This window comes from Capra hircus, chromosome 22 (assembly GCF_001704415.2).
Source record: "Capra hircus breed San Clemente chromosome 22, ASM170441v1, whole genome shotgun sequence".
In the NCBI taxonomy this organism is placed as follows: Eukaryota; Metazoa; Chordata; class Mammalia; order Artiodactyla; family Bovidae; genus Capra; species Capra hircus.
The window spans coordinates 43,601,110-43,616,005 of NC_030829.1; the positions used below are offsets into that span (position 1 = coordinate 43,601,110).

At 37.8% G+C, this 14,896-nt stretch overlaps 1 protein-coding gene and 1 pseudogene across 2 annotated transcripts in view; both read left to right on the plus strand.

Moving 5' to 3' along the window:
* DNAH12 (dynein axonemal heavy chain 12) overlaps positions 1–14,896 on the plus strand; it is a 171,174-nt gene that overhangs the window by 17,423 nt on the left and 138,855 nt on the right. The window contains exons 4-11 of the mRNA XM_018066673.1: positions 898–1,087; positions 1,711–1,783; positions 2,394–2,552; positions 2,757–2,952; positions 4,511–4,699; positions 6,339–6,495; positions 7,592–7,683; positions 14,397–14,575. Of these exons, the coding sequence (XP_017922162.1) occupies positions 898–1,087; positions 1,711–1,783; positions 2,394–2,552; positions 2,757–2,952; positions 4,511–4,699; positions 6,339–6,495; positions 7,592–7,683; positions 14,397–14,575 (1,235 nt within the window). The remainder of the gene's footprint in view (positions 1–897; positions 1,088–1,710; positions 1,784–2,393; positions 2,553–2,756; positions 2,953–4,510; positions 4,700–6,338; positions 6,496–7,591; positions 7,684–14,396; positions 14,576–14,896) is intronic.
* Positions 11,462–13,841, plus strand: LOC102186254 (annotated as a pseudogene). Its single transcript, XR_001297104.2, has one exon. The product of XR_001297104.2 is annotated as a tyrosine--tRNA ligase, cytoplasmic pseudogene (transcript).

Below are 14,896 nucleotides of genomic sequence, written 5' to 3' on the forward strand. Positions count from 1 at the left end.
TGTATGTTGGAAGATATCTGTTAAATTAATCTTTTTCCAAATGGCTGACCAGTTGTTCCAGAAATATGTATTAAAATCATCTTTGCTTCAGTGGTTTAGGGTGCTACATTTATTATATGCTACATTTTCCTATGTGTGGTATCTATTTCTGGACTTTCTTTCTCTTTTTTTTCCAGTGGTCTATTCATGTACCTATATCACACTATTCTCATTAGGGAGACTTTATAGTATGTTTTAATGTCTCCTAAGACAACTTCTTCTTTGTAAATTTTCTTTCTCAGGGATTTCTTGGCTATTCTCACATGTTTATTTTTCTGCTTGAACTTTAGACTCAACTTGTCCAGTTCCTTAAAAATGTGTGTAGATACTTTTATTGGTATTGCATTAAATTGGGGAACAAATTAAAATTTTTGTGATGTTAAAACATCTCTACCAATCTCAGGTACTATCTTTCCATTTGTTTATGTCTATTTTTGTCAGACTACTCTTTGTTATGGGAGAATTTATGAAATTATATTATGATGCTATTGTACCAGAATATTATCTCCGAGAGATTGGGGCTTTGTTTACTACTATATCCTGAGCATTTGGAACAATACCTTTATATTTGTTGAATTAATGAATATTTGTTAAATGAAGGAATAGTTAAGTTAGCAAAGGATCTTTGTTTTGCCTTGAAAAGTGAAGAGTATACTAAAAACATTAGTTTGGAGAGAACTCATCATAAATAAATATATGAAATAGTTTCTTTGTAGGTTGTACTTTGGGGTAAAATATTTTTATTCCAAAAGCATGTTATTTTTCATAATATTTTTATTGCAAAGTGCTGCATTTGCACATATATCATTGAAAGGGTACACCATTTAGAATATTTATTTTTTCTTATTATATTCTCAGTTCAACTATATTTATTTGAAGCAATGTGTAGAGAGTAGTCCGATAGTACCTATTCAGCAGGAATGGCTGGATCACATGTTAATGTTGGTACCTGAGTCTTTGAAGGAAGGGAAGGAACGAGAAGAACTTGTTCAAAGTCTCATAAACGAGGTGTCACATGATTTTGAGAAAAGCATGAAGAGATATTTGGGTAAGTAGCAATTAACACACACCAAGCTTATTTGTTCCCCTGCCTATCCCAATCAAAAGCAGAAATGTGAATAATAAACATTATATGTTTAGATGAATGTATTTTTAGAGTTGTAATTTTGAGCCTATAATAAAATCTTTGTAATTCATGGGCACTGTTTTTAAGGGCACTTTTGTGATTTTTAATGTGCCTATTAACTAATAGTTTTTTAACTTTTTACTTTGTCTTTATGATTGTAGTTATGCTACTTATAGGATTGTAAGAAAGTATTAGTGTGTTTGGGGAGATTTATTAGAGAAATAACCTTTGAAAATCTTAATTGGATTAATTTTTTAAGTTATTATGCCAGTGACCTTGGTAGGTATGATGAAAATAGTTGAGGACTTATTAAAGCTTTACTGTATTTAAATTCACTTTCAAAGTAGGGCCAAAACAGTACCAAAAGCTTAATTTTGTTTCAAAAAAGGGACTTTTTTCTTACACTAATTTTGATGTATATTAAACTATACTACTCATTTTCAAAAGTTGAAACTTTGATTTCAGTAGGTCTTGCAAAGATTTTCAAGAGGTATTTATCTATCTATAAAATACTGTTTTTTTTTTGTTTTTTTTTTGTTTTTTAGTGAGAAGTGTTCTGGTGAGACCTGATATTAATTGGCTTGAAGATGAAGGTGGCCCTTTACCTGAATCCCCTGTGTGAGTAAATCTTTTAAAAAACAGTACTGCATCTAGGTTTTGATAACAGACTGAAAATAAACTGATCGATCTTACATTCAAGGCTAAAATTATGAAGCTCAAAAGTGTTTTCAAAACATGTAAAAGAATTGTAATACTGTTTTTTTTTCCTCCCCTAAATGTATCCTCTACATTGGACTTACCTAGTTGTTGATTATACACTTATGAGAACCTTTATAGATGTATAACTCAACTTGGTTTTTCGTAAGTAAGCTTTGGAGTATGCCAGACAGATTTCTCCATCTCTTCTCCCTAATCCTAAGGACCAAGTTTGTTTATGTAGGGTGACTGAGCCAGAGTACAGTGGAAGTTAAGGAACTCATGCATGGCCCATCAGCCTTCCTTACGCACCAATGATCTCTCTATTCTCTCTGAAGATAATGAACTCTCAAGATCTTGATGTGTTTTTGTTACATGCCTATCTACTTAGTTTCCCATTGCTGACCACATTTCTCTCTTCTCAATCCCCAGTCTTCTCACTTTGATACTAATTCTATGCCATAAATACTACTTACTAAAATTTAGAATGTGTCATTTGAATCCTGTTTTATGCAGTGTTTTGCTTTTCCAGAGGCCTGGATTATTCTAAGCCTTGGCATTCTAACTATCTGCAGACAAGAAACCAAATATTAGCTAATTTGCACATTGTTCATCCAACCATGAAAATGTTACTGGACCTTGGCTATACAACATTTGCCAATACGGTTTTGCTAGACTTAACTGGAATTAGGTAAAATCCCATATTTATTAATTAACATTTAAAATTTGAATGTCTTCTGCTTGAGTCTTTATATTTTTGACTGTATAATTTTTATAACTGATAAATATTTAGGAGTTTTTACATTAAAAAATTTTTAGCTTGTCTTACTTGCTTCACTCATTTTGTATCATGACCAGTTTGTTTGCTTTAAATCATTTTTTTTCTCATAAATAGAGGTAAAGGCCCAATTGATTGTGACTCACTAAGAAATGATTTATCAATACAAGTTAGAAAGGCAGAAGAGAAGATAATGAACACTTGGTATCCAAAGGTTATAAATCTCTTTACCAAGAAGGAGGCACTAGAAGGCATTAAACCTGAGAAACTGGATGCATTTTATAACTGTGTTTCCACACTTATGTCAAATCAGGTAAATAGATTTTGTATATTTTAAATGATAATGTTAATAAAGTTAATTTGGCATTTTATGAGGTATAATGCTATATAATTATTTTGAAATAAAGTAAGAGAGACTTTTACTAGTTTAACTGAACAATACTTCATTTCTGGAAGCAGTGTAAAATGAGAGGTAACTCTAGAATTACGTGTCAATATTATGGGTGATTACTGGACTCATGCTGAAAGGCTATAAGCTAATTATCTATAGCTTTATTAATAAAAGGACTATCCTAGAGAATGCATTTTTGAACTTATGAAATTCTAGGTTAATTGATTATCATTTTGTTCTTAGTAAAATCTTGATTTGAAATGTTATTGATCATTTTTAAATGACAGAGGATATGAATTTTATACAGTTATTTTATTGGCTCCTTGAATTTTTACTATTGTAAAAATATAACCCTAGAAAAATAGTTTTGAATAAAAAGTTTTCCTTTTTGTAAAGATCTCCAAAGATTCCATAAATTTTGCCTTTTTAAAGGTAATATATATGTGTATACATATATATATATGAATCTGATATGTAATGCTGTAATGAATATACATGATTTCGTTTTTACCTTTATCCTCTTAAGAGAACTATGATTATATGATAAGAAGTTAAGAGATGAAAAATGTTGTGAAGGTTATTTAAATCTATGTTTGTCTACTTTGTTTACATTTATAATAATTGGTTATATATAAGAAAGTATTACTCATCCTTTAGTAACTTACAGTGCACATTTCTAAGTTCCAGTGGCTTCACTCTCAAGTAACGGTATGCTGGAAATCTGATGCTCCAGGAGAAAAAATCCTGATTTGTAGTGTTTGCCAATTTCCATGGTATAAATATTCCTACCATGGTGATTTTCAGGCATCCAAGAGTTTAGTATCTGGCTCACAGAATTCTTGAATGTTTAACAATTAGCTCTTGTAATTGTAGGAGCTAGCTTTAGTACATCACTCTCACTTGCCCCAAATACATATCACCTCACGAAAGTAAAAATGAAAAGTGAAAGTTGCTCAGTCATGTCTGATTCTTTGTGACCCCATGGACTATACAGTCCATGGAATTCTCCAGGCCAGAATACTGGAATGGGTAGCTTTTCCCTTCTGCAGGGTATCTTCCCAACCCAGGGATGGAACCCAGGTCTCCTGCATTGCAGACAGATTCTCTACTAGCTGAGCCACAAGGGAAGCCTGTCACCTGATGACACCCCCAAACTGGGCTTTAGGCCTCTCCACCCCTCAGTCTTTACCATGCTGTTGGGTCTTCTGGAACTATTTCTGTACCAGGGACAAAATTACTAAAGAATGTGGAAGATTCTAAGTTGCATTTTAAGAATGTTGATATTCTACAGAAAAATTAAAGTTTGCATATATTGTTCTATTTTAAACTGTATTAAGAACATATTGTGCTGAATGAAGATAATTTTCAGGACTAAATGGATTGGTAAGCTGAATTAATTATAGCAATAGCTCACTGATTTAAACTTTTGGTTAAAGATTTGTTACTTTCTAAAGCAGTAATAACTTACGGTATCATGCAGCTAAAAGATCTCTTAAAGAGAACTGTAGAAGGATTTGTAAAACTCTTTGACCCAGAAGATCAACGAAGGCTGCCCATATTTAAGATGGAATTGACCTTTGATGATGATAAAATGGAGTTTTATCCTACTTTTCAAGATTTGGAAGATGTTGTCTTTGGTTTGGTTGAGCGAATAGCTGAAGCTCTGCAGGTAAGTCTTTATCCTTATGCACTGGGTTCCTTTTTTTAAAAAATTTTTATAGAAGTACAGTTGATTTACAATGTCGTTAGTTTCAAATGTACAGCAAAATGAATCAGTTATACATATACATATATCCACTTTTTTTTTTTAAAGATTCTTTCTCCGTGTGTATCATTACAGAGTACTGAGTAGAGTTCCCTGTGCTATACAGAGGTCCTCATTAGTTATCTATTATATATAAATATACACATATACATACATATATGTATTAGTATGTATATGTCAATCCCAACCTCTCAATTTATCCCTGCACCCCCTTACCCTCTAGTAGCCAAAAGCTTTTTTTCTACATCTGTGACTCTACTCATCAGATTTCTTTCAGTTCAGTTCAGTTGTCAGTCGTGTCCAACTTTTTGCAACCTGGTGGACTGCAGCACACCAGACTTCCCTGTCCATCACCAACTCCCAAAGCTTGCTCAAACTCAGGTCCATCGAGTCAGTGATGCCATCCAACCATCTCATCCTTTATCATCCCCTTCTCCTCCTGCCTTCAATCTTACCCAGCATCAGGGTCTTTTCCAATGAGTTAGTTCTTCGCATCAGGTGGCCAAAGTATTGGAGCTTCAGCTTCAGCATCAGTGTTTCCAATGAATATTCAGGACTGATTTCCTTTAAAAGTGACTGGCTGGATCTGCTTGCAGTCCAAGGGACTCTCAAGAGTCTTCTTCAACACTTCAGTTCAAAAGCATCAATTCTTTGGTGCTCAGCTTTCTTTATAGTCTAACTCTTAAATGTGTGACTACTGGAAAAACCATGACTTTGACTAGATGGACCTTTGTTAGCTAACTAAGGTCTCTTCTTTTAAATGCTGTCTAAGTTGGTCATAGCTTTTCTTCCAAGGAGCAAGTGTCTTTTAATTTCATGGCTGCATTCACCATCTGCAGTGATTTTGGAGCCCAAAACAGTAAAGTCTGTCACTGTTTCTGTTGGCTGCCATGATCTTAGTTTTTTGAATATTGAGTTTTAAGCCAGCTTTTTCACTCTCCTCTTTCACTTTCATCAAGAGGCTCTTTAGTTCTTCTTTGCTTTCTGCCATAAAGGTGATGTCATATGGCTCTTTTAAAAAAATTTTAATTGAATATAAGCTCTATAAAATGTATATGTACATAACTTGTTGTTTTCTTTTCATCCTCCAAACTTTTGTAAGTTAAAAGTGGTTTCTCTTTGAGAAAGTTTCCTGGCTTGAGATGACATTTTTCTTTTTAGAACTTTTATTGTGGTTATGAATTAATATATATATATTAATTTTTATGTTGTAGTTATGAAAATATATATATTTACAAATGGATATTTTATGTGTTTCATGTTCCCTACTGAGTTGTGAACTTAAGGACAACATCGAAGTGATGTGTGTTCTTTCTAGAGCTTTCTAATATAATCACTCAACATTATAATTCCTTATAGATATTTGTTGAATGATAAAAAACTAAGCCAACTAAGGTTTTATATTTTAAATCATTATTTTGCATCAAGTTATTTTTTCCTGGACCATTGAAACCTGAAATGAATTTAAGTATAATATAAGATCTACATATAGATCAACAGTACAGATATTTATTTCATAAATTGTCATTTTTATATCTGTTAGAATGTCCAAACAGTACCCTCTTGGCTATCAGGAACTTCAACACCTGTGAATCTTGACACAGAACTTCCTGAACACGTGTTACAGTGGGCTGTTGATACACTGAAGGTGGCAATACATCATAACTTAGAAGGCGCAAGAAAACATTATGCAACATACGGTATATATGACACAAATATGATATCTCTTTTTTGTGATTAAAAAAAATGCCATTTTATTTTTACTAGAATTTTGTCAGATATTTGGTGGTCTGGATCTGTTATGAAAGACCAGAGAGAGCAGGAAGTGAGCATAGGCATGGCTTCTGACAGAGTCATGGATCAAACCCAAGAAACCTGAATTCTGTTATTCAGTCCAAAGGGTGAATATTAACTGGAGCAGGGTCATAAAGTCAAAACATAGAGAGAAAGGATGCTGATATAAGCAGAAAGTTAAATCAAGGGCAAAAGCAAGGTAATTTCTAACAATTTCAGCTTAATCATCTCTTCAAGTATGTTATGGGGTCAGGATAAATAGTTGTTATTTGACATTCTATTAACCAAAACCTTTTATTAACTGGCTTATCTGTGAAAGTGTTAGTCACTCGGTCATGTCTGACTCTTTGCAGCCCCATGAACTGTAGCTCTCCAGGCTCCTCTGTCCATGGAATTCTCCAGGCAAGGAAAATGAAGTGGGTTGCCTTTTTATACTCCAGGGGATCTTCCTGACCCAGGGATTGAACCCACATCTCCTGTATTGGCAGGCAGATTCTTAACTACTGCACCATCTGGGAAGCCCTTAAAAGCATTAGTTCAGAGTAGTGTTGAAAATGTTAGTCACGCAGTTGTGTATGACTCTTTGTGACCCCATGGACTGTAGCCCACCAGGCTCAGGCTTCTTTGTCTATGGAATTCTCCAGGCAAGAATACTGGAATAGGTAGTTATTCCCTTCTCCAAGGGACCTTCCCAACCCAAGGATTGAACCCAGGTCTCCCGTATTACAGGTAGATTTTTATTGTCTGAGTCACGAAGGAAGCTTTATCTGTACCTCTAAGTTATTTTATATAAACTATTATTTTTATTTTAAAAGTCTACTTTTAATCTGGTTTGCTTGTTAGGTTTATTTTATGTTATTATATCTATTCCTGTTAATGTAGGTTATTAGTCTATTAATACTATTTAATTAAATAGGCTGCTCTAGTCTATGACTGTATAAAAAGCACTTTATCTTTTTAAAAGAGTGTAATTGAGATTTAAATTAGATTATTAATTTTCAGTTGAAAAGTACAGTTGGCTCATTGATGGGACTGCTGTTAAGCTGATAGAGACTTTTCAGGCACAGGATCATACTTTTGATGAATACACAGAGGTATGTTTTTCATTAATGCTTTTTTGAATTTATTTTTAAAATTAAGATTTTTTATTCTAAAAAATAAATGCATTGGTCTGAGTTAATAGAATTTCTTATTCAAAACATCATTCTAGTAAACTCATATGTTCATCTAATAATTCCCTTATTCATTTAGCTCATTCATTGATTCAGCAAAAATAACTTTTCATCACATTCAGACACATAGCAATATTTTGGTTATACAAAAATAAATAATATATAAGCATTATCCTCAAGAGGTTATATTGGACATGGAAACCAGACATAGAAATAACAACTGTGAAAGTGAAAGCTGATTAGTCATGTCCGACTCTTTGCCACCCATGGACTATCCAATGGGTAGCCTATCCCTTCTCCAGGGGATCTCCCCGATCCAGTAATCGAACTGGGGTCTCCTAAATTGCAGGAGGATTCTTTACTAACTACACTATCAGGGAAGCCCAACTGTAATATTTTGAAATTAGTACTAGAATGGAGATAGGGACAAAGTGGCATGGAACCTCAGAAGAAGGAATGGCTACTTTTGCATCGGCAAGTTGATGAAGAAGTGAAAAGTGGGCTGGGCTTTGAAATAGATGTTTATAGGTGAAGAAGAGAGGAAATGTAACATAAGACAGGGCCAAAAGTATTTAGAGGTGTTCAGAGAACGTTGAATAAACCCCGCATGGCTGAGGAATGAACAGAGGAGCCTGGTGGGGCTACATTTCATGGGTTGGGAAAGAGCTGGACACAACTGAGTGGCTGAGTTCACAAGTGCAGCTGAAGAATAGGTAGTTAGGAATACAATATCTAAGGTATTTTGTGTTTCTGTACAAATTTTAGAATAATTGTGTTCTAGTTCTGTGAAAAATTCCATTAATACTTAAAAAAATGTTTATTTTTATTTATTTATTTGGCTGCTTTGGGTCTTAGCTGTGGCACACGGGATCTTCCAGCATCCTGTGGGAATCTTTCATGGCCTCTACCCTGGAAACTCAGGTCTTAAACCACTGGAATGCTAGGGAAGTCCCTGACTGTGTTTTTTTATTTTGTTTTGTTTTACCAGTGTATGGGTCCTGCTTTCTTGTTTCTTTGTATGTCCCATAATTTTCTGTTGGAATCTGGACATTTTAGGTAATATACTGTAGCAACTCCAGGCACTGGTCTCCCTTCCAGTTTGCTATTTTTATTAGCTTGTTTATTTGTTTAGAGACTGGGCAGATTATTTTAGTGACGTCTGTTTTGCTCCCCACACCCTCCGAAGTACCAAGTGCTGCTCCTCAGGGAGCCACAGCGTTGGGCATGCCGAAAGTCATCCTGGAAAGGCCATGGTTTCAAATGTCTTTCTTCTCTCTTTCTCTGGCTATACGTGGCTGTTAGTCTTCACTTACTGCTGGTTAATTGCTGTATTGTTTTCAACAATTCCATAGAGGTATAAGTTGCTCTACTGTAATCAAATTCAGACTCCCTTGAAAAAGCAGTTGCCAGAGTCAGTGTTCGATAGTTATTCTACCCCAGGAGGGATCCTACCAACAGTCTCCTTCCCTGGCTCTTTCTCTCAAACTAGCTAGTGTATGATTTAGCGTGAATCTTCGCCGAATCACTGAATCTTCCTCACAGTTGCTCCTTACCACAACCTCCACTGTTTTTGAGGGCACAGTTAGGCTTGAATTTTTCCATGTTCTGTTGCAACGGAAGTCAATTCCTTTGGGAAAAGATTAGGAGGTATCTGTGTTATGGCATGCTTTTCCTTCACTTCCAGGCAAAATGTCTGAGCCAAGGCCTTGGAGCTGGGAATGGGGATAGTGACAGGCTTCTCTCAGTGACAATCCCACTGAAGAGGTTGCACACTCAGTGGAGTGTGTGCTTTCTAAATCACTTCAGTCATGTCTGACTCTTTGAGACCCTGTGGACTGTAGTCTGCCAGGCTCCTCTGTCCATGGGATTTTTCAGGCAAGAATACTGGAGTGGGTTGCCATTTCCTTCTCCAGGAGATCTTCCCAACCCAGGGAATTGAACTCGCATTTCCTGTGTCTCCTGTGCTGGAGGCAGGTTCTTTACCACTAGTGCCATCTGGGAAGCCCAGACTCAGTGGGGTAGAGAGTACTAATCTGAGGTTAGCCTTGTCTCTTTTCTGCTATGGAGCTGCCACCTTCCCGGTGAGGGTAAATGTGATTGTGTCTCAGTATTTTCAGTGGTACCATGACCAAGATCGACCCTCCCTTCCATGAGTGGTATTTGTGTGGTACAAGGGAGTTCCCACCTTCCAACTACATTCACCAAGAACCTAGCTTTAACAAAACTAGTTAAGCCATCCAACTGAAACCTGAGTGGTGAGGGAGCCCTCTGTTCTTGACTGCACTTGTCTGGAGTGGAGTTTCCACATTCTGAGCTGGCAGCAGGGTGGGAGGAAGTAATCCAGGTTTAAATACCACAGATTCTCACTTTTCCTTCTAAATTTTCATAAAGTTTCACCAATAGATGTTTGTTCATTTTCTGTATACTCTTGTGACCATTTTAAGTGATTTTAAATTAAATCCTTGTCTTTAAAATAATGTGTTAGTCACTCAGTTGCGTCCGACTCTTTGCAATCTCATGGACTGTAGCCCGCCAGGTTCCTCTGTCCATGGAATTCTCCAGGCCAGAATACTAGAAGGGGTAGCCATTCCCTTCTCCAGAGGATCTTCCCTGGTGACTCAGACAGAAAAGAATCTGCCTGCAATGCAAGAGTCTTGGGTTTGATCCCTGGGTCAGGAAGATCCCCTGGAGAAGGGAATGGCTACCCCTTCTAGTATTCTGGCCTGGAGAATTCCATGGACAGAGGAGCCTGGCGGGCTACGGTCCATGAGATTACAAAGAATGGGACGCAACTGAGCAACTAACACACTTCAATATTCATCACTTTCACTGGGGACCATGTCCACAGAACTCCTCACATTGTCATGTTGGAAGTCTTCTCTGGGTTTCTTTCTGTAATTTAAAAAATATGACTTCTTTTAAGATTTTCTCTTTTTTGATGCTTCTCAGCTATTTGATTGTGAAGTGCTTTTTGTTGTTTCTTTTGTATTCTTTCCTCTTGAGAAGATTGAGATTCTTAGATCTGTATAGTTCTTATCAACCTTGAAAAATATTCACACATTATTGCTTCGTTTTAAAAAATTTGTCTCCTTCCCTCAATTCTGGAATTCTAGTTTTATGTATTTTAGACTGTTTAATGTTACTGCAAAGGTTACTGAAGTCTGTTCAGACATTTGCATTGTTTTCAACGTGTCATATTTTTGATCCAGACCTTTTATTTTCCATATCTGTTAATCACATCCCAGAAAAAATGGATGATGGCCCTTGAGGATAAAGGGCCATCTGTTCTCCTTATTCTGGTGCTATCAGTTCAACTGACTATTTGGCATATTTTTAACCAAGAACCAAGACTACTCAGTGTAGCCTTTGAACCAATTAATACCTTCAGTTCCCTTAAACACTGAAAATTTTAAGCACACTCAACTAAATACGGGAGACTAGAAAAATAAAGTAGCCTTCAGAGCAAGGAAAATGAAGAAAAAGTCTCCTTAGTGAAGAATAAAAGGAATATGAAGTATTTTGGTGGGGGGTGGAGGTGAGGTGAGGAGGAAGGAAAAGAGGAGGAAGGTAAAGAGGCAACATTAAAGATGGATTGTGAAATCAAGTCAAAGTTGCCCAAAGTTGACAGGTATGTTTCATTTTCCATAAAGCTTGTCACAATATAACATGTCAGGTTTTCTTCTACACTACTTTGCTTAAATAAAAAAAATTAGAGAGACCGAGAAAGGGGTCCAGGTGCCGGGCTAACTGCTGGAGACAGCAGCGACAGAACCATGGGGGATTCTCTGAGCCCTGAAGAGAAGCTAAACCTTATCACCCGGAACCTGCAGGAGGTTCTCAGGGAAGAGAAGCTGAAGGAGATACTGAAGGAACAGGAACTTAAAGTTTACTGGGGGACAGCAACTACAGGCAAGCCACATGTGGCTTACTTTGTGCCCATGTCTAAGATCACAGACTTCCTGAAAGCAGGATGTGAGGTAACAATTCTGTTTGCGGACCTGCACGCATACCTGGATAACATGAAGGCTCCGTGGGAACTTCTAGAACTTTGAACCAGCTATTATGAGAATGTGATCAAGGCAATGCTGGAGAGCATTGGGGTGCCCTTGGAGAAGCTCAAGTTCATCAAAGGCACTGATTACCAGCTCAGCAAAGAGTACACGCTGGATGTCTACCGCCTCTCTTCCGTGGTCACACAGCATGATGCCAAGAAAGCTGGAGCTGAGGTGGCAAAGCAAGTGGAGCACCCTCTGCTGAGTGGCTTGCTGTACCTGGGGCTGCAGGCCTTGGATGAAGAATATTTGAAAGTGGATGCCCAGTTTGGAGGTGTTGATCAGAGAAAGATTTTCACCTTTGTGGAGAAGTACCTCCCTGCACTTGGTTACTCAAAACGAATCCATCTGATGAATCCTATGGTTCCAGGATTAACTGGCAGCAAAATGAGCTCTTCAGAAGAGGAGTCCAAGATTGATCTGCTTGATCGGAAAGAGGATGTAAAGAAAAAACTGAAGAAGGCCTTCTGTGAGCCAGGGAATGTGGAGAACAACGGCGTTCTGGCCTTCATCAGACATGTCCTCTTTCCCCTCAAGTCTGAGTTTGTGATCCTTCGAGATGAAAAATGGGGTGGAAACAAAACTTACACAGCTTACTTGGACCTGGAAAAGGACTTTGCTGATGAGGTTGTACACCCTGGAGACCTAAAGAATTCTGTTGAAGTTGCCCTGAACAAGTTGCTGGATCCCATCCGGGAGAAGTTCAATACCCCTGCTCTGAAGAAACTGTCCAGCGCTGCCTACCCAGATCCCTCAAAGCAGAAGCCAGCTGTCAAAGGCCCTGCCAAGAATTCAGAACCAGAGGAGGTCATCCCATCCCGGCTGGATATCTGTGTGGGGAAAGTCATTAGTGTGGACAAGCACCCAGATGCAGACAGCCTGTATGTGGAGAAGATTGATGTGGGGGAAGCTGAGCCACGGACTGTGGTGAGCGGCCTGGTACAGTTTGTGCCCAAGGAGGAACTGCAGGACAGGCTGGTGGTGGTGCTGTGCAATCTGAAACCCCAAAAGATGAGAGGAGTTGAGTCCCAAGGCATGCTTCTGTGCGCTTCTTTAGAAGGGGTAAACCACAAGGTTGAGCCTCTAGACCCTCCTGCAGGCTCTGCTCCTGGTGAGCGAGTGTTTGTGAAGGGCTATGAGAAGGGCCAACCAGACGAAGAGCTGAAGCCCAAGAAGAAAGTCTTTGAGAAATTGCAGACTGACTTTAAAATTTCTGACGAGTGCATTGCACAGTGGAAGCAAACCAACTTCATGACCAAGCTGGGGTCCGTCTCCTGTAAATTGCTGAAAGGGGGGAACATCAGCTAGCCAACCTGGCGTCTTCCTCCCTTTTCTCATCATCCTTAGTCATCTGCTCTCTCCTTAATTTGCTCCGTCCGTCACCTGCTTATCCATCTCCCAGGACACTGAAGCAGGACATTCAGGACTCTTTCAGGCACAGACTGGGTGAGGGGCAGCTCAGCCTCCCTAGGATCCAGGAGCACCCTGTCTGGCTGCAGGGAGAGGCTGACCTGGGGAGTGAAGGGGAGTCCAGCCCTACCTTCTTCCCTTGGCAGCTGACCTGACAAATCTGGCTTCAATGTAGCGTAACTCAGAAAAAGTCTATGCCATACCCTTCCAATTGGAAGAATATTGGTTTCCAGTTTTCCTAGAGTTGTCACGGCAGCCATGTCTCTGGCTGGGATCTGGTGCCTGAACCAGGCTAATTATAGCCTCTCCCCAACAGGAAACTGTGGGATTTGAAAAGGGGAGGGAAGGGAAAACAGAGAACCTAGTGGTCTACCAAGTGGCTGGCAGCTTTCCCCCAGCATGCCAACTCTGAGGCTTGGTGCTGGGGGGTAGGACCTGCCCCAGGGCTCCTGGAATGTCCTTTGATCATGCTAGGTGGGGATACTCCCTCAACCAGCTGTGTGGTGTTGGATGGCACAGACTGGTTTTTTCTTCGGGGAGGGTGGGGTACTTCTCCATAAGCCATCTCAGAACCACTAAATGTCGCTGTCATAAATTCAAATAAAATATTTGAACAAGAAAAAAAAAATTACCCCAGTGTGTCTAGGTATTAAGAATTTGTATAAATTGTAATAACTTGGAACTTTGGTAACAACAGGGCACAATGTTTCTCTCCTGGATTATTTTGACCAATACCAAAAAGTTTCTTTTATTTATTTTCCTGAAGATTGAACTAGAATTTTCAATGAGGCGTTAGTAATGGCCCAACCAATTATTAGTGAGCTACACAAATTGTCACATGATAAAGATTTGCTTTTAAACTGAGAGATAGGTGGCTTTGATCATATTCTTTTTAATAGTTACTGAGGGGAATTTCACCCTGTGACATGTCCAGATATTTTTGATGCTAGAAATGGCATTGTATTGGATATTTACTGTTAAGTTGGTAAATTCCTTAATGAAAGGACAGGGGGAAAATTTGGTGCAACAATGGAAAGAAATTTAATTCCTTAGCAAAAATAAATGGATTTATACTTATAGTATATAATTAATAATTTTACCATAATACTGTACTGTCAAATCACAGATGAATTTGAAAATCTAACCATTTTTGTTTTAAATCCTTTTTTAAAGTTTATAGGAAAATTTTTCAATCTTGCTTCAGAAATAATGCTTTTGCCTCAGTGGGTTCATTTCCCTATGGTGCGTTTGGATTGTGAAGATTTGAAGACAGGCCTAACAAACAAAGCAAGAGCCTTTGCAAACATGTTGCTAAATGATATAGCTTCAAAACATAGGAAAGAAAATGAAAGGTAAGTAGAATCAGTTGCCAAACTCAGAATTTTAGAGTAAAAGAGATATTGGGTTGTCCAAAAAAAAAAAAAAAATTCCACTGGCCTTCTTACAGGAAAACCCAAATGAATTTTTGGCCAACCAGATAGTTTGCAAATAGCAATTCTTGTTTAAAAATATAAGATTAAAATATAAGTGCTTACAATGTGTTTTCTCCAACTTCAATAAGGATTAAAACTAATATTTATATAAAACACTTAGCACAGTGCCTAGAACATGGTACTCAAGAAATGTTAGCTGTTTATTTTCCCAGAAGCGATGTGAGAAAGTTATGTGCTTTG